The sequence below is a fragment of the Belonocnema kinseyi genome, chromosome 6 (assembly GCF_010883055.1).
Source record: "Belonocnema kinseyi isolate 2016_QV_RU_SX_M_011 chromosome 6, B_treatae_v1, whole genome shotgun sequence".
Classification (NCBI taxonomy): Eukaryota; Metazoa; Arthropoda; class Insecta; order Hymenoptera; family Cynipidae; genus Belonocnema; species Belonocnema kinseyi.
The window spans coordinates 16,019,224-16,038,776 of NC_046662.1; the positions used below are offsets into that span (position 1 = coordinate 16,019,224).

The 19,553-nt window shown below is 28.4% G+C and overlaps 2 protein-coding genes across 2 annotated transcripts in view; one reads left to right on the plus strand and one right to left on the minus strand.

Annotated features, from left to right (window-relative positions):
- The window catches only part of LOC117174998 (dehydrodolichyl diphosphate synthase complex subunit nus1), a 14,234-nt gene extending 8,576 nt beyond the window's left edge, over positions 1–5,658 (minus strand). Inside the window, exon 1 of the mRNA XM_033364486.1 lies at positions 5,138–5,658. Within this exon, the coding sequence (XP_033220377.1) occupies positions 5,138–5,489 (352 nt within the window). The 5' untranslated portion in view covers positions 5,490–5,658. The remainder of the gene's footprint in view (positions 1–5,137) is intronic.
- A 1,808-nt stretch (positions 5,659–7,466) lies between these two features.
- On the plus strand, positions 7,467–12,948 carry LOC117174394. Its single transcript, XM_033363482.1, has 2 exons — positions 7,467–7,610; positions 11,705–12,948. The coding sequence occupies exons 1-2, from the start codon at positions 7,584–7,586 to the stop codon at positions 12,467–12,469; spliced, it is 792 nt and encodes a 263-aa protein (XP_033219373.1). The 5' UTR covers positions 7,467–7,583; the 3' UTR covers positions 12,470–12,948.
- Positions 12,949–19,553: the final 6,605 nt, after the last annotated feature.

Below are 19,553 nucleotides of genomic sequence, written 5' to 3' on the forward strand. Positions count from 1 at the left end.
CAATCATAGAGTTGAATTTTCAACTAAAAATATAAATCTTCAAGGAAAAAAGTTATTTCTGAACAAAGTGATTCAACTAAATCTTTCAAACAAAATAGTTGAATACTTAAGTAACGAATAATCATTTTTAAACAAACAGTTGTATTTTAATTAAAAAAAAAAAGATGTTTCTACTAAAAAAAAAACGAATTTTTATATTAAAAAAATACAAATCTTCAAAAAAAATAGTTCAATTTTCTGCTAAAACAGATTTAAATTGACTTTTCACAATCAAAATATGAATTTTTAAACAAGAAATAAGTTACTACGAAAAAATGGAATTTTCAATCCAAAAAGACGAATTCTTTTCAACCAAAAAGGATCAATTTTTAACAAAATAGATGAATTCTTTACTAAATAGTTGTAGTTTTATTTTAAAAAAGAGATAAATTTGGTACATAAACAGAGGAATTTTTAATAAAAAACGACATTTTTTTCAATTTAATTTTTATCTAGAAAACATTTCAGTTAATGTTTCAAAACAAAAATATTAAATTTTAAACTACTTACATTTTCTACGAAATAGTTAAAAGTTCAACAAAATAGTAGAATTTTTAACCAAAAGTATTACCTTTTAATAAAATAGTTTAATTTGTAACCAAACAGTTACATTTTTATCAAAGAAAGATAAGAATTAAAAAAAAAAAGTTGAATGTTCAGCCAGAAAAGATTTCGGTTCTCTCTTCAACACCAAAATATAAAATTTAAACAAAAAGTTCATTTTCTATGAAATGCATTTTTATCCAAGAAAGATGTAAATTCTGCTAAAGCAGGTAAATTTTGAAATAAAAAAGACAAGCTTTTGAGCAAACCTTAAAAAAAGAGGTTGAATTGTCAACCGTTTGTTGCATTTCTATTAAAAAATATGAAATTTCTTATAAAATAGATTTTCACCAAAAAGCATGACTTTTTAACAAGATTGTTAAATTTTCAACGGAACAGTTGGATTTTTGTCAAAAAAAAAAAGAAGAAAATTCGATTAAAACAGGTTAACTTTAATATGAAAATGATAAAATTTCAACAAAAAGAATTTCGATTTTTATCCAAATAGATTTCAATTGACTTTTCAATACAAAAATAGTAATTTTAAACAAAAAGTAAATTTTGTATCGACGAAATAAATTCCCGGTTTTTTTTGGGTTCGCAAACAATTTTCACGGTCAATAAAATTAAAAAAATGGAACACTAAAGCTAAAAAATTGTCCACTTAAGGTAATAAAAACTGAACTGCAAGCGAAAGCACTCAAAGTGGAACTGTTAAATTTTGAACTCTTAAAATTGAAATTTAAAAGTTTTTGATTAAAAAATGTTGTATTCAAATGCCAATAATTTACGCGTATAAAATTGAAATTACTAATATTTTTCAATATAAAAGAGAAATCCACGTTATCATTTTCAATGTTCTAAATTAAAAAATCAATCAATAAACTTTAAAATTTTCATAATTATATAATTTTAAGGAATTTTAAGCAGGAAACATAAAATATTGAAAAATTGAAATTTTTTTAACTGAACACTTCTTAAATTATCAAATCAATTATTTTCCTTTTAAATAGTTTAAACATCCTTGGAAAGCTTCACAATTTTATTTCAAAATCTTGAGAAATCTAGAAGTTGTTTTAAATTTGTATTGATGATAGCCTAATACAAAAAATGTAGATTTTCGCAGATTTTAAAAGAGAAAATTAGATTCCTTTCAAGAATTGTGAAAGGCTTCAAAAGATTAAAAACATTTTCTTAAGATTCCTCGGAAAATTAAAAATAACTTTTAATTTGAAAAATTATTTTAAGAGAATATTTCAAAACTTTTTCAGAGATTTAAACAAAATTTTCAAAAAAGATTCTAGAAGATTTTGAGAAAACTTTCTAAAATTTGCATGATAATTTTTAATCTTTTTAAAACTCCTAAATATCTCTTAAAATTACTCAACTTTTATCTACAAATATTCATTTGTAAATTATACATCAAAATTTTAAAATTTCACTCACAAATCAAGCATTTTTCAAAATTTTAACGATTCCAGATTTTCTATGTCAAACAGTTTAGTTAAAGATTCATTACTTTTAAATATTTGGTTTCAATTTACTTGTCTTAAATAAAAATTCAAATACAGCTAAATATTCAATAATTAATCTTTTTTTTAATTAAAAATTTCAAATTGAATGGGTTAAAAATTGAATATTTAGACTGAAACAATATTTCAATTTAATAAAATCCTATAATCAAGAATATATTATTATGAAGTTATTTTTAAGTTGTAAATAATTTATAAACTTTCAGTGACACGTTCAAATTTATTTAATGACTAAGACTTACAAATTGAAACCGTTTGTTTTAACATTAAAATCTAAAAATTCTTAAATTTTGAACTGATTAAAATCTTGTTGTCAAATCGTTTTTTTTCTCACTTTTTATTACTTAAAGTACACATAAATTAATAAAAATTTATTTACTTATTAAATAAAAATGTTTTTTTATCCAAAATGTTCAACATCAAAGGCTATTATTTTTTATTTGTTCAAGTCTTTAAAAAAGCATTTAAAAATTCTTTAAATTAAAAATGTAAGCTTAAAAATAAAAAATTGTTAAAGTAAACAATTTTTGAATCACGCATTCCAAGCTAAATAATAGCATAATTGAAAAACATAAAAATTTAACTAGATATTTTAAAACTGTTGAAAATTAAACAATAGCAAACTTTCTTCTTTGGCACATAATCTTCAATTCTGTTTGTTGAATGTGATTAAATATAATTTGTTTATAAACTGTAAAATGTAAAAATTTGTGTGTTTTATTTTAAATTGAATCATCAGCAATATTATTTTGATTCCTAAAATCCTTAAAAAAACTATTTTTTCAGAGATCTGTAGTTTCAAAGTTAATAGATAATTTCTTATAAAAATTATTCAGAACTGAATAATTTCAGGCCAAAAAATTGACCATTTTGTTCATAGTAACCAAGCTATATCAAAATTGTTAAATTTCCAACCAGAGGTACATTCTTATCTTAAATAATAAATCTAAAATATTAATTTTTGACAAAGTAGTTAAACTTTTGGCCAAAAAGAACAATTTTCTACAAAACAATTGAATTTTACACTCGACAATATAAATATCCAAATAAAAGAGTTTATTTCCAACCAAAAAGTTCAATTTATCAAGAAAATAGTTTAGTTTTCTATCGGAAAAATTAATTTTGAAGCAAAAACATAAACATTTACCAAAATTTTCTTACCTGAAATATTAAATTTCAACAAAAAAGTTTATTTTCTATTAGTTTAATTTTCTACCAAATTGTTAAATTTTCAATCCCGAAAACACAAATTGTGAGCAAAAAAGTAAATTTAAGTACAAAGAGTTGATTATTCAAAAACAGTTGAATTTAAACAAAAAGGACAAATTTTCAACCAAATATTTGATATCTTTATATATAATTATAATAATATTATTAATAATATTATATTAAAATTTTAATAAAATTATTTAATAAAATTATATTAATATTATTATTAAAAATATTATAATAATATTTGATATATATATGAATATTTGAATCCTTGACGAAAAACAGATACATTTTATACCAAAAAGATGAATTTTCACCCAAAAAGCTTATTTCTTAAAACAGAAGATTAGTGTTTTACAAAAAATATTAATTATCAACAAAACGCATGGAGATTAAACTAAATACTTTAATTTTCAACTAAAAAAGATGATTTTCTTTTTACAAAAAAAAAAACGAATTTTTAATCAAATATATGAATATCCAACTAGAAAAGGACCAATTTTTTATTTAAAATGTCCATTTTCAACCAAGAAAGTTACATTTTCATTGAAGAAAATTAATTCTGAAAAAAAGGAAATTTTAGAAAATAGCTGAATTTTCAACCAGAGTTAATTTTTTAACCAATGAGATTCATTTTCTACAAAAAAGATGAATTACCAGGAAATTAACTGAATTTTCAACAAAGTATTAAAATTTTTAACGAAGAAAGATGATTTTTCTACAAAAAACCCAATTTTAAACAGAATACACGATTTTTCAACTATAAAGCATCAATTTCCAATTTAAAAAGTAAATTTATAACTAATAATAGTTACATTTTTAGTGAAGAAAATTAATTATATAAAAAAAAAGAATTTTGAATAAAATAGCTCAATTTTCAACCAGAGTTTATTTTTTAACCAGTACGATTAATTTTCAACAATAAAGATGATTTTTCTACATAAAAAACCAATTTTCAACATAATAAAAGAATTTTCAACCAGAAATAATAAATTTTCAACCAAAAAAGGAATAGGTTCACATTTTCTGTGAGAAAATTAATTCTGAATAAAAAAAAGAACGAGTTTTTTTACGAAATACTGCAACTTTCGACCAAAAAAGGCAAATTTTTAACCAAAAAGATGATTTTTCTTCAAAAACTTAGAGTTTTACTCTTGCAAATATAAATATCCATAAAGAGTTGATTTTCAACGAAACAGATCAATTTCTTATCAACATAATTTAATTTTCCACCAAGAAGATTAATTTACTACGAGAAAGATTAATTTTCAACCAAAAATTATTGATATCTCAACCAGGACGAATTTTCAACTAAAATAATGAATCTTCAACTAGAAAATACAAATTTCTAACGAATAAAATGCATTTTTTTCTCAAAGAAAAAAAGATAATTTAAAAAAAAATAGTAATGCAAATTTTATAAAACACAATACATTTTCAACCAAACAAAAACGAACTTTTAAGAGAATAGTTTTTTTTCCAAATAATCACTGTGGAGACTGTGAAACCTGTCTGTAGTTTGAGGTTATGTAAATTGTCGAGTCTTTAAATACGCATAGATATAAAAAAAATCATACAAAATTGACTCAAACGCTTGCCACATACAAATTAGATCTATATAATTTTACTAAAATATCAATAAACCATTCTTTAAGTTAAAAACAGCAACAATGTTACAAACAAAAATGTACGAAAAACAATGAGAAGTGGCAGAAAAACTACGCCAATCAAATTCCCACAATCTCTATTCTAATCAACATTCTTTGATGGAAGAGCATAATTCTCACGGAAAGTCATAAATCGTAAATTACCATTGTGATCGTAGAAGCTGACGTAAGGAATGCCAGCAATGACACACCAGCTCACGATGCGCACAAGGTCGAGAAACGAAACTGCCTCGTGACCGAGGATGACGGCCAAGTGTTTCGGCAAATTGCCCACTCCTTTTATCGAACTGATAAGAACTTCGGCCTCCAATCTCGAATCCTTACCATGCCAGAGTTCATCGCACCATAATTTCCATTCCCTCCATTGGCGACGACCCCACAGAAACGAACCGTACAAAAGGTGTATCAAAGTCAAGAGCACGCGAAAAATGATAAACATGATGGTTTGTTGCGATAGGTTTTTTACACAGCATAGTCTTGAAAAAATTAAAAGCATCGAGTTTCTCACTACCGAACTGCACTATCACTTTACGAAGACATCCCGTTCGATCACCGCTTCCCGGTACTCTAGAGCGAAATCTGGCCTAGCGAAAACTGGGAAATCACTGCGAAATGGTTAAGTTGGTTGGACCTTGTGCGTGGTGCGTGGCGCCGGTGGCGCCCACGGCTGACAGGGTCGCCAACCCCAAAAAATTCAACTGTCATCTGTCATCTTGTCAAGTTTTCCGCGTCAAAATGTATTAATTTTATTATAGTGATTGCAGTTTGAAGATTTCAAAATTTTGCACATATTTTCTTCATATTTTTATTTTTTAAATTCTATCTGGAAGGATGCCGAACCAAAGATATTATACATTTGGCCGAACTGTAACCAGTGATCCTGATTAGGTATTTCAGGTTAAGTGGGGGAATCCAAGATGTCTGCATACCGAGGGCTAAAGTGCAATTTTTTATTTTACTAATTATTTTTGAGCAAAATCGGTAAGTTTCCAAGCATTTTCAAATAGAATGAATAATATTCTACCAAAAAAGACAATTTTTAACAAAATACATGGAGTTTCAACTAAAAAAGTTAAATTTTGAACCAAAAATGGAATAGTTCAATTAGTCACTCAGGCGTGGCAAATAAAAGCGTTTACATCCAGAGCCGTACTATATCGGGTTTGTTTCCCACCACCGACGCGTCGGCCACGAAACCAGCACAATAGAAGAGTTTCACTGTAGATGAATTTTGTACGAGAATAGTAATTTTTTAACAAAAAATATGAAATTTCTGATAGAACTTTCTTTCCGAAACTTTCCATATCTTTCAGATCCTTTCCGAAATCTGCATCCTAACTTCTATTCGAAACTGTACCACCATTTTCTTTCCGAATCTTTCAGAATTTATCAGAAAGTGTTCCAGCCGTATCTTTCCGTTTTTTCTGATCTTTTTTGAAACTGTTCCGCGCGCATTTTTGTCAGTTTCTATCAGATTTTATCGGAAAACTAAATTATGTAATATTATCATGCAAATATTGTTTAATAGAACTTGATATGAAATTATTATGTAATTGTAAATAAACTTTGAAAATTAAAATATATTGAAAGATTAGCAAGTAAAAAATTATTCATTTAATAAGTTTCGAAGTTTAATAATTTTATTAATTAAATAAGTTTTTTCAACATTATAACTATTTAATAATTTTGACAGTAAGTTAGTGAAAAAAATTTTAGATAAAAAGAATTATTTTTTAAACCTTGCTCGAACAATTATTTTGTTTATCCAAATTATTATTATTAATTTTTTAATAATAATAATTTGCTAAAATAAAATATATTATTATTAAAATTAATTATTATTATCAACAATTAATATTTTTTGATAACATCTGGTAAAAATATATTCACTCTGGAATATTTCGGTTTTAGCGGTAAAAAACGGGACAAATAACGCGGAATAAAGGAACGTAACGAAATACGCTACGGTTGCAGTTAAGGGCATGTGATACTTACAGTTTCCCCGGCTTTTTTCCACAAAAATGAAAATTTTTAAAAACTGAATTCGGAGATGCTATATTATATCATAACGGACGTCCCCAGACTCTTTTTTGAGGGATAATAACAATAATAATGCCATAAACCAACAAAGTAGATAGAAATGCATCCTATGCAAAATATTAATTCTAAGGATTAATTCAAAATCCATGCTCCGTGAAAAAGGTACCCTTAAAGAACAATACAATTTATCGATGGACCCATAAAATTGTTTCGAGGAAACACGATTATGCTTATTTAAAAGGCGAATCCGAACGAATCTTCATAAAAGAAGTCAGTTTAACACGAATTAAGCATTGCTAAGGTCATACGAAAGTGCGGGCAGGAGGAACGAGCGTTAGCCGAGCTTTCACGGACGCGCACGGATGCGACTTTGTTGGTTGCTTGCGACTGTGTGGATGCGTCGTGTCCGTGTGTGCGACCTGCGCGTACAGGACGAAAACAAAACAGTCAAATCGGTGCCGGTGCTTCATTTGGGCAAAGTTGTTGACAACATTTTGATTATTTTTGTAATTTTTCAGTCTTGATAAAGTAAATGTGAACTATGTGAACAATGAGCCTCACCAATCGAAAAAATGCGGTGAGTAATTAATTTTCGTCGCCGTTATTTAGTGCATTGTTTTTTCTCATTGTGTTTGTTATTGCTTAGAGATTCTGGTACAAAAACTTAAAATGTACATTTGTTGATATTGAGGGGCTATTCACTCTCGTATTTAACGTATGAAATCATTTTTAAGTTGTGCCTATAACGTAGCAAATAACGTTTAATAAATTACGACAACTATGCAGTCAGTGTGAGTTAGTGGTAATTAGTGTGAACAAGATCGCTTAGTTCTGTACGAATGAAGCAGAGTTCGGATGATTCCGTCCTTTTTCACCATCGGTCCGTTAACACGTGATCACTATGAACGGGTTTCGTTATGTTTGCATTTTCACAACGTGCTTTTGGGTCGTCTTTTTGTGTAGCAGCTGAGCTTCTTTGCACGCAATTTTCATGATTGTGAATCAAAAATTTGTGTTTGTAAAGCTGAAGTCAGGAATTTCGTATCTTCCATTCGCACAATAATTTCAAACAGTTTAAGTTAGAAAAAAACTATTTTTTTCTACGCGACTGTGCAAACATTTTGAATTTATTTATCTTGTGTATCAAAATTTAAATTGTTATAATTTACCAAATATTATCAAGCACAAATCATTTTAAAAATTTTTTAAAGGAATTCAGATGCTAAAAAAAATGAGAGTCTGCAAAATAGGACATTTAAAATTTTTCAACAAAATTTGATTATAACAATGATTTTTCCTCATTTTTAAAAATGTTTTTAAATTAAATGTCGTTTCTGCATTAAAGCAAAGTAGTTTCACCAAAAAGAAAAAAGTTTATACTATAAATAACACTATTTGCCAATTTTCTCATTACATTTGTTCTTAACAATTAAATGGATCAATAAACATTTATTTTTGTTTTGTAATTCGACATTCATCGATTTAAGGTGACTTAAAGTTTAGTTAAGCAGTTTTTGCAGCATGAAAAATTTGAGGAAAAATTCTCTTGTGAAAAGTCTAAACTTTTTCATACTTTGAGTGATAATAATATAAATAAAAAAATGAAGCAAACAGAAATATCGAGATGAAGTTTCTTGCAAATTTAATGCACTTTAATTATGGAAAAAATTGAAGATCGGCCCAAAAGTAAAGGCTCTGGGCTTTTTTAAAGGAGAAAGTGTATTTTTCCTCCACTATACCTCGGTTCTCGCAGAGCGTCGTTTAATGTCGGTTAGTGCATTTAGCGCTGTCTAGCGCAAAGAACGGCGAAATCAGCATGACTTAAGACAATGCAGACAACGTAAATATCACATGAAATTGTCATGCAACGTTTCCGTTATTCGAGATTGAATAGCCCCTCGGTTGATATTGAAAGGATTGAAAGCTGCCAATGGAAATAAGAACTTAAAAGAATGTTACTATTTTTGGACACTAATATACAAAAATTTGAAAGTATCCAAGCAAACATGGTTACAGAACAGATCTATAACTGTTCTATAACGCAAAAGAACTTGTTCTAGAACAGGTTAGCAACAGGTTACGAACATGCGAGTAACGATCTAGAACATTTCTAGGACAATTCTAGATGTCAATAACAAATGTTGTATAACAAATCTTTAATAGATCTAGAACGCTGTGACAACGGCTCTGTAACATTTCTAGAACAATTTTAGAACTTTGGTACGCTGCGTTGTAAAAAATCTAGGACAATTCTATAACAGTTCTAGAACGGTTATTTATCAAATATGAAACAATGTTATATACACCCCCAAAGCAATAGGATATCCCGGGATATTCGATTTGACCCCATTTATGTGCCGAGTTATTCCAGGGATAACCCGTCGGAATATCCTGCGAGGCGGAAATTTTGATATCCCCATGGATATATTTTGATCCGGGATATCGCGTATGCAGTCCCGACTAACAAAAATTATATGTCCGAGATATCCAAATAAGGGATATTCGTAAGGGTCAGCTCGACGGAAGTGTTGGCGAACTAATCTTTGTTCCTAATTCGTTCTAGAACACACTTGTAACAGGGTTCTAGAACTTCGATATAACACTGTTACGGCACAGTTCTAGAACAAACTTGAAACAAATATTATAGAACGTTTGTGATCAATTTGTTCTAGAATAATTCCATAGCCACTGTTACAGAACAGTGCTGTCACATAGTTCGAGAACAGTTCTGCCACAGTGTTCTAGAATATTGTTACCTTTTTGTTCTAGCATAGTTCGGTCACAATTTTGTCACAGTGTTCTAGAACACGGTTACCTTTTTTTAGAATAGTTCTGTCATCATCTTGCAACAACTGTTATAGAACACAGTTCTTTTTTTGATCTGGAACAGTTACAGAACATGTTTTCTGGGATGGAATAAGAGACATTTCCAAAATTTTTGGTTGGCTCCATTAAATCTTTGTACAGGAAAAATTACATCGAATTTGTTTTTAGAATTTACTTACAAATGACAAACGATATAATTTTAGGCAAAATTACATTATGTTATGTTTAGCAATTAGTTTCCGAAAATTTTATAACAATTAACTCAAGAAATGAAGGACCAACTTGCATAAATGAAATTGACCACAATTGTTAAATTTTCGATAAAAAATCAGAACATTTTTAAATTATTATCCCCGAGGTAAAATATTTTCTGGGTTATATTTCTGAGAATTCTAATCCGAGAACTGAAAACTATAAGTATGTGAAGTCGAAGAAACACGAGTTTTAAATCTCGTTTTAAAATTGAAGAACTAAAATTTGAATGCCCTTCTAATTTTTCTCTTTCTAAATTTTCTACTTGTTCTCTCAAGAAATTCATTCGCGACTTGCATACAAGACATTATTTACAATTTAAAGTTCAGAATTATGAATGATTAACTTTTATTTTTCTCATTCTAAACTTAAATGATTTTGCAGTTTGAAAATGTCACCATGAAAATTCGACAATTGGAAACTAAAAATTGAAATACTCCTATAATGAAAAAATACGACTTTGGCAAAATACTGGGTTTATAATATTAAATTATTTGACTTTTGCACATAAAATTGATATTTATCTCATAAATGAGGTTGCTCGGTTTCATTTATAAAAAATATTAAAAATTTTTATTTGAATGTAGTTGTAAACATAACTTAATATATCTAATATCAATTAATATATTCAATACATGAAATATCGAATGAAATATTTATTCTCAAAAGTCAAATTATTTTACTCTTGGATATTTTTAATCCGGAATTTTTCGATTTACGTTTATATTTATTGAAAATCGTGATTTCAATTTTTTCTATTTCCAAAATTCGCAGTCTGCTGCAAAATTTTAAATATTTTTAGCATCTAATTCTTGGGATCAGCAATCGTATAAATTTTCAATCTTTTCTATATCCGAAATATCCACTTTTTTCGTGGAAATTCTGATTGGTTGAAAATTAATATTATGTGATATTCTGTTTGCCTCACCGTTTGCTGAACTCGATGCTGAACTTAAAACTTTTGATAATTTTTCAAACAACTGAGTATTTATCCTTCTATCTATTACTATATCTTGTTTTTTCCTCGCACAATTTATTTGCTCATATTCTCAAGTAATTAATTTTCAAATTGCATCAGAGGGCATCATTAACAGTAAAAATATTACATTATAAATGAAAACCTATCTGAATACTTATGGTAAATTTAAACACTTTTTCCGTTCGAAAGTTTTACGAATCAAATATCAGAATCTCAAACTTCAAGTTACAAAATTAAAAAACAGAGATCGAAGAGAAAGATTTGGTTGAGCAACCAAAAGTTTAGTAAAATATGGACCAGTCAAAGTTTTGCATGGAACAACCAAAGTCGTAATTATTTCAACCAAAATTTTGGTTATGGCAATCAAATATTGGTTGCTATAGCGAAAACTTTGATTGTCATAACCAAGATTTTATTTGTCATATCCAAAACTTTGGTTGGTCCATATTTTACTCAACCTTTGTTTGCTGAAACCAAACCTTTGTCACCGTGTAGAGTGAAACTTTGACTTAAACTTCATTTTCGAAATGTTCATTCACAAGAATGATAATCATCTTGCAAAAATTTTGAAAGAAGCTGATAGCTATAGGCGAAAAAATATTGTTCGTTTACAGGTAGATGAACATTACAACTCTAATATGACACAAGAAGAACAATTTCGCAGTGAATTTTGGAACAAACTGCAAAATGGAATGCGAGTATGGGTCCCACTACATATAAAGAACATCTTGAAGTTAAGTAACTTGGACAACGCAAGTTGCTTACAAGACTTAGATGATGCGGCTATCAAAGAATTGGAAAGTTTTGCAAAAACGATAATGCTGAAAAAAGTGAAAAATGAACCTGATCTGACACAATATTACGGGGTTTTTAATGAAGAACCCGAGAATTTCGAATTTGTTATAGGAGATAAACTCATACTAAAGCGAATGGTAAAATTCACTCAAGCTACACCCTTCGAATATTGGACATCTAGAACGTCTGAGAGTTATGCTATGCCGAGCACGCAAAAAAGTGATAAGGATCCAGATACTGACATTTCGACAGAAATTTCGAAAGTGAATAGACTAGTCAAAAAAGTGGTCAATGAAACTACTCCATATCTCAGTGAAACCCACCGAGTAAACTTGTTAAACGGTGTGGACACAAACATTTCGATTGAAAAAGATGCTTACGACGTCCTTCAATGTTACAAAGCAACAATTACGTGTCCAGTCTGCCACCAAAACTTGAACTTCACAAAATCCATGACAAAGACAAACTACAATCCTCGATGGATAATTTCAAACCTCAAACGACATTTCGAGACACATTTTATCGTCCAACCGGACAACAAGAAAATTACAAAACAAACCAAGAAAAAAAAAATTCAGTTATAAAACTCTCACAACGGTGAAGCCTAAAAACTTAATAATCCTTCGTTCTGAGTCTTTATAAAGCTTCTCACACTATTTGATTGCCGAGTTATAACACTCTAAATATGACACATTGACAATAGTCAAAAAATATATAATAAAAAATAAAATTGAAAAAAAAGATAAAATTGACAATAGTTAAAAAAGTAAGAGATTTTGATATGAGCGTGAGCTAGTAAATTTTGAAAAAAGTTATCTTTTATAAGCCACAAAATATCGCGTTAAAAAAAAAGATTATTATCTATTTTTAGTTATACATAAGCTACTTATGTAATTTCAAGCTAATCTACACTGAAAATTTTTTGGGCGAGCTGCTCGCCCACGTGGCAGAGCTGCAACACCAAATGCGTCGCGCGCTGCTCGCTTGCAACTTGGTTCACATCCTCTCTCATATTGGGCACGCTGTGTGCCCAGATTGGAACAGCTGTAGTCGCAACAGTATTGGTACAGTAACGCTCCCTTTAGGCGGAATCACGTAATCCCCACGCCGTGTTTCGCGCGGATTCATACAGTTATTGTTTATACTCATGGGCAATTTTATTCTCTTTTGTGGTACTCCTGCGCTCCCAACACATGAGAAAGGATCTGCTCGCCCGTCTGGTACTATAGCTTACTTAAATGTAGTCTGTCCACTGCACCAACCATGGTGGTGGCGCTGTGTTGCCACTAACAAATCAGCTGCTTGCTCAAATTTTCTTCAGTGTAAGCATCGTTCGAAAACAGTTTCCTGTTATAATGTTGGAATATATACCAAAATAATTTAGTAATATAAGAATCCATTTAGAATAAAATGTTATGATTATATGTACGAGTCTAAGAAAGAGAATGCGTGATAGCTCTCAATGACTGTAGACGTGTGAATAAAAGAATAATTGCTCTGATTAAACTCTGTGTCTTACTCCATTACCTGAATTCCATAAATCCAATAGGTTATAGGCCCAGGCAAATATTAGAAATATACAGTGCCGTGCAAAAGTTTTAGGCCGCTTCTTTTTTTATAACTGAATAATTTTAATTATACCAGAGCTCAAAAATGTATCTTTAAAAAGTTGATTATTTTCGAAATTCTGTATAAAATAAGCCCAGGGTGAAGTCAATTTTTTTAGTTTTTAAGTAGATATTTAAAAATAGTGTAAATTTTCAATAACTTTCGAAATAATCAACATTTTTCGATGTTCTTAGGCTCATTGTGATTGCCTTTCAGGCTGATTATTAAATGCGTTTTTTTGTAATATAAATGATTCGAACATTAGAGACGATATTCTAGGCCGCAATTTATTCATTTTTGTATTTAATTTAAAGCCATGTTCTAATTGTATACAGAACACATTTGAATGTCCTCCATTATGGAACGGTTCAGGCCTGCATTATTTAGCAATATTATAAACAATATAATCAACACAAAATCTGGTGAATAAATGATTTCGGTACACAAACTCGTAATTAAAAACATGACCTTCACAACAATAGGTTGTTTTGAATGGCACTCAATGTTGTTTCTTTATTTATTTTGTAGTAACTAACTGAATAATCAGCAAAAAAGAAATTGCCAACCAGTTTAATATATAATTACAAAAGGTGAATTTACCTGATTCCCGCATCGGGTGTAAATATGACCTAAGACAAAACTCAAAGCATCAGTCATTTTGGACGAGTTTGTTTATTGTTAATTATTTATTACTCCGATTTAACGAATATAAAATTCTATAATTTGATCATAAAGTAGAAGGTTCAAAAGTGATCTATGAATTTTGCCAGAATTTTTAATGTATATTTACTACATTTTCAAGAAACCAGGCCAATTTGACCCCCCCTAAACGGTTAACGTAGGTAAAAAACAGCGATATAGGAATCTGGTTAAAGAAAATAGTTGAATTCCTAATGTAAATGATGAATCTTCAACAAACAGGATTAATATTCTCGTCTAATAGACGAAATTAAATAAATTAAATTTACAGATAAAAATATTAATTATAAAAAAAACAAATTTGCAAAAGAATAGTGTAATTTTCAACGAAAAGTTTTAACTTAGCACCATAGTTGTTCAAATTTGAACGAAAAGTATGAATATTCTACTAAAAAAAAAAAAAAAAAATGAAACTAGAAAAATAACCATTCAAAGCTTTGATAGTACATTTGTTGCTTTAATGAGAAATGTTATAGCGTTCGAAATACACTTAAATACTTATAATGTGTTAAATTTTTCAATTCTATTGTATTCATTGCATATAAAAAATAAACAAATTAAAGTTCTAAGATTGAAAGTAGCAAGGGATTATGTACTTATTGAATTGGCCCTGATATTTAGTTATTGATATTTATCTTTTAAATGATAAACTGAGAGAAATTTTCTTTTTCTTTTGAAAATTATCATTTTTTAAATAGAATATATTTAAACAATTTGATTTAATTTTTGAACGCTTGGTTTAATAAATAAATATTCAGTTTGTTATATTTTCGAAATGTTCATGTTAATCTAATAAAGACATAATTATTTAATATTTATTAATGCTTTAAATACATTTATACCCTTGGATCCAGGCTTCACAGCATGACAGGTGCGGTTTCCAAACAGGGGACATTTCCTGTGGAACACAGGGACATAGTGATGAAAGGGTGTTTTATCATAGGAACATGCTAAGCCTTTATATATTCCCTTTTATTTTTATTTAATTATCACGAATAAACATATTGCGACTTATTTTTGATACTAGAGATATTGGTCTTTCAAAATATACTTGATTATTTTGAGTAGTTTACTCAAACATTTGTAATCGACAATATTTTTTTCGTAACTCTGAAAACCATTCCCTAATTCGGCCCGTTACCTTAGTAGCCAAAGATTTTAGTGAACAATATCTCTCTGATTACAATGAAACGTTTGAACCAGTAGCGCGAATCACCACCTTTCGATTTCTTTTAGCTTTTGATAATCAGAACAATTTTCTAATTCACCGAATGGATGTGAAAACGTCTTTTCTACATGGTCCGTCAGAATAGAAAATTTATATGCAAGTACCAGAAGATATAAAAGCCGCAAAAAATCGAGTACATTACAAGTCCGAAAAGGATAAGTGTACACTCCCCATAGAACGTCGTCACACGTACGGCACGCACACTAATTGGGGTTCTCCCACTACGTGTGCTATTTTGCTCATGATTTACGCATGCGCGCACCGCAATTGCAATTGCATGTCCGCAATTCCTGGAGTTTTCCGCCCCTACAGCCCCGAAGTTGGAAAGTTATCGTACTTGTACTGTAAAGCAATTTATTGCTTGAAACAATCTGATGTTGGTTTCTATCAGTTTGAAAAGGTCCTTCAAGAAAGTTTAACAAATTTTAAAAAGTTTTAACTAGAATAGGTCCATTTTTAAAACAAAATAAAAGAGTTACTTTTTCAGTCGAAAAGTTTATTTTTTAACTAAGAAGATTAATTTTTTTGAAAAATCTAAATTACCACCAAAATACATAAATTTCCAACCAAGTACTTACATTTTCTATTAAAAATGACGAATTGTCAATTATATAGTCGAATTATAAACTTCAAAAGATAAATATATAACTAAAAATGAGAAAGTCAAGCTTTCAATTAAAAAGATTAACTCATAATCAAAAACGAAATAAATTTTCAACATAATAGTTAAATTTTTAACCAGAAAAGTAAATTGCGAACCAAATTTATGAACTTCCAACAAAAAAGTTAATTTTCAACCAAATAGTTTCATTTTACCAAATCTTTAAGTTAAAAAGATGACTTTAGTAACATCAAAAGATGAATTTTTATGAAAAAAATGGGAAAATCTGCAAAAAAAATCTTTACAACAGCAAAAATAAGAGATTGCCGAAGAGAAAAAAAACAGCAATTCAAAGCTTTAAAAGTACATTTGTTGCTTAAATGACAAGTGTTATTACGTTTGAAACCAAATTAAATATTTATAATATGTTACATTTTTTAATTCTATTGTATTTATTGCATATAAAAAATAAACAAATCAAAGTTCTATGATTGAAAGTAATAAGGGATTATGTACTTATTTAATTTGCCCTGATATTTAGTTATTGATATTTACCTTTTAAATTTCAAATTTAGAGGAATTTTCTTTCTTTTTTGAAAATTATCAGTTATCAATTATTTTATCAGAATACGATAACTAGCGGACTTTTTCACAAAGTCGCTACAAGCAGTTCAGTTTTTGTAAATATGGAAACGAATAGGCCTGGAAGAATTTTAATTCAAGACTGGCAAGTACGTTTCTGGATCAAGATTCCTACCTTACCGACTTCGAGAAGCTACTATCTGTAGTTGTTCATGCCCGTACTAAGCTTCTAGAATGCTCTCGGAGGGTCTGATGACCTCACAGAATAATATTGCGCAATTTTGTGAGAGCCGAATTTGCGTAAACAGTTTCGAGGTCATTTATTCTGAGGAAAAAAAAAGATTTATTGCTTCCTTATAGATAAACAATTAAAAATGCCTATCTTTACTTATTTAAAGCGCAAAAGATGTACGTGTATAGTTAAAATTTGATTTGGAGGGTTATGCTAATAAATAATCTTGAAGCTGTTTACGCAAATTCGGCTATCACAATTACGCAATATTATTCTGGGACGGCATAAGACCCTCCGATAACATTCTAGAGGCTTAGTGAGGACATGAACCACTACAGGTAGAAGCTTCTCGAAATCGGTAAGGTAGGAATCTTGATCTAGAAACGCCTTTGACTATCTACTGGTTTTAATAAGTATGGGACATTTTCCAAGGCGCGTGGCATACGTTTATATTCTCTGAATTGAATAAAAGGAACCAAATTCAGACATCAAAGATAATATGTTATTTTTGAGTAGAAGTGTTGGAATATAAGCAAAAATAATCAAGTAACATAAAAATCTATTTAGAATACAATGTTACGATTATATGTACGAATCTAAAAAAGAGAATAAGTGAGGGCTTCTACAGCGTGTTTATAAAAAATTTATAAGAAGAGTAAATTAAACAGATGATAATCCAGGGACTGAGACTATATAGACTATAGACACGAGAATAACAAAATAATTGCTCTGATTAAACTCTGTGTCTTATTCCTACCTGAATCCCATCAATCCAATAGGTTGTGGGCCCAGGGACATATTAGAACTATAAAATAAAATTTTTTTATAATTATGAAATTCATAGTGATAAATAAGAATTGGAACTTGAAATCACAGTGAAGTGACAATACATTGACAATGTAGTGAAAATGGATGATAAAAAAATAGGGAAACTAGAAGAAACATTAAAACCAATGAGTATAAATTTGAGAATAAAAGAATAATTGCTCTGATTCAACCCTGCGTCTTTTTCCATTACCTGAATCCTATAAATCCAATATGAAATCGAGCTTTTTTAAAGTTTGGCATACGATACTTTTTTTATAATTCTCGAAAAAATGACAGATTTTCTCACTTCTTTGCGCGTGAAAAGTAATCGGTTCTTTTCCACGAGTGAAAAAAATAAATACTTATTTGGCATAAATGAAAAAGTAGTTACTTTTTACTCAACTGAAAAAATTAGTCACTTTTTAGATGTAAAATAGTGGGGAAAACAGGCACTTTCGAGAATTAAAAAAAACGAGCATGCATCATTTGGACCCATAACTAAGTTACCTACGTGATTTCGAAGCAATTTCATCAAATTTCGAAAAACAGGCGTCCGTTTTCAGATTTTAGCATATCAAAATTTAATCCGTCGTTGGTCAAATTTGAGTTTTTAGCCCATTTTGAACTGCAGGATCATATTTGTTGATAAAAAATTAAATTTTCAACCAAATTGTTCAATTTTCAATAAAAGAAATAAATTTTCAACTAAAAAGATACATTTTTAACCAACAATTGAATAGATAAATTTTCAGTTACCAAAAAATTGATTTTCAATAAAAATAATCGATTATTCCACCAAATATTTAAATTTTCAACTAAACTAATGAATTTTTACTCAAAAAGGATGAATTTGTAACCACATATAGTTAAATATTCAAGTAAAAAAATGAATTTGCAAGTAAAAAGAAAAACGAATTTTCAACTATAGAAATTAATTTTCAACCAAATATGGAAAAGGCAACTTTCGGATAAAAAATTGAATTTTTAAATAAAGAAATGAATTTTAAACTACAAAGATACATTTCCCACCAAACAAAATATATTTTTTTAAATAGTTAAATTTACAACCAAAGAAATGAAATGAAAAATAATATTCTGTCAAAAACGAAGAATTTTCAACAAAAGAGATAAATAGTGGAATTTTCAACTAAAAAAGATAAATTTTCATACAAAAGTGTAAAAGTTAAATTTTCAGTAAAAAAATCATTTTCAACAAAAAAAAGGAAATTTCAACAAAATATAAAAATTTTCAACCAAAATAGTAAAGTTAACAAATTATTAAAAAAATATAATTTTCAACAAAATCGGTCATTCTTATATAATTTTCAAACAAAAAGAATACTATTCTACCGAAAAAAACGCATTTTAACCAAACACACGGATTTTCAACTACATCTTTTCAACTAAAAAGGATACATTTTTAAATAAAAAATGGAAGTTTAATTTTTAGTTAAAATAATAATGCTAAATCAAACAAAACGAGTTTCAATAAAATAGTTAAATTGAAGAAAGAAATGAATTTTCAAATGAAAATATATCAATTTAAAAAAATGCTATAGTTAAATATTCAGTTAAAAAAATAATTTTCAACCATTTTTAAAGAATAAAAAAATATATTTTACAAAAAATACGAATTTCCAAATAAAAAAATTAATTTTCAACCAAAAATAGTATCTTTAAAAAATTAATTCAAAACACGATTTAAAAAAAGGAAGTTTCTATAAAATAATTCAATTATTAATCAAAGAAATGAATTTTTAACCATTTTAAAATAATTAAAATAATATTCTACCAAAAGGACTAATTTTCATTTAAAAAAAAAAAGTAATTTGCAACCAAAAAAGAAACGAATTTTAACAAAATAGTACATTTTCAACCATTTTTAAACAAGAAGAATAATATTCCACAAGA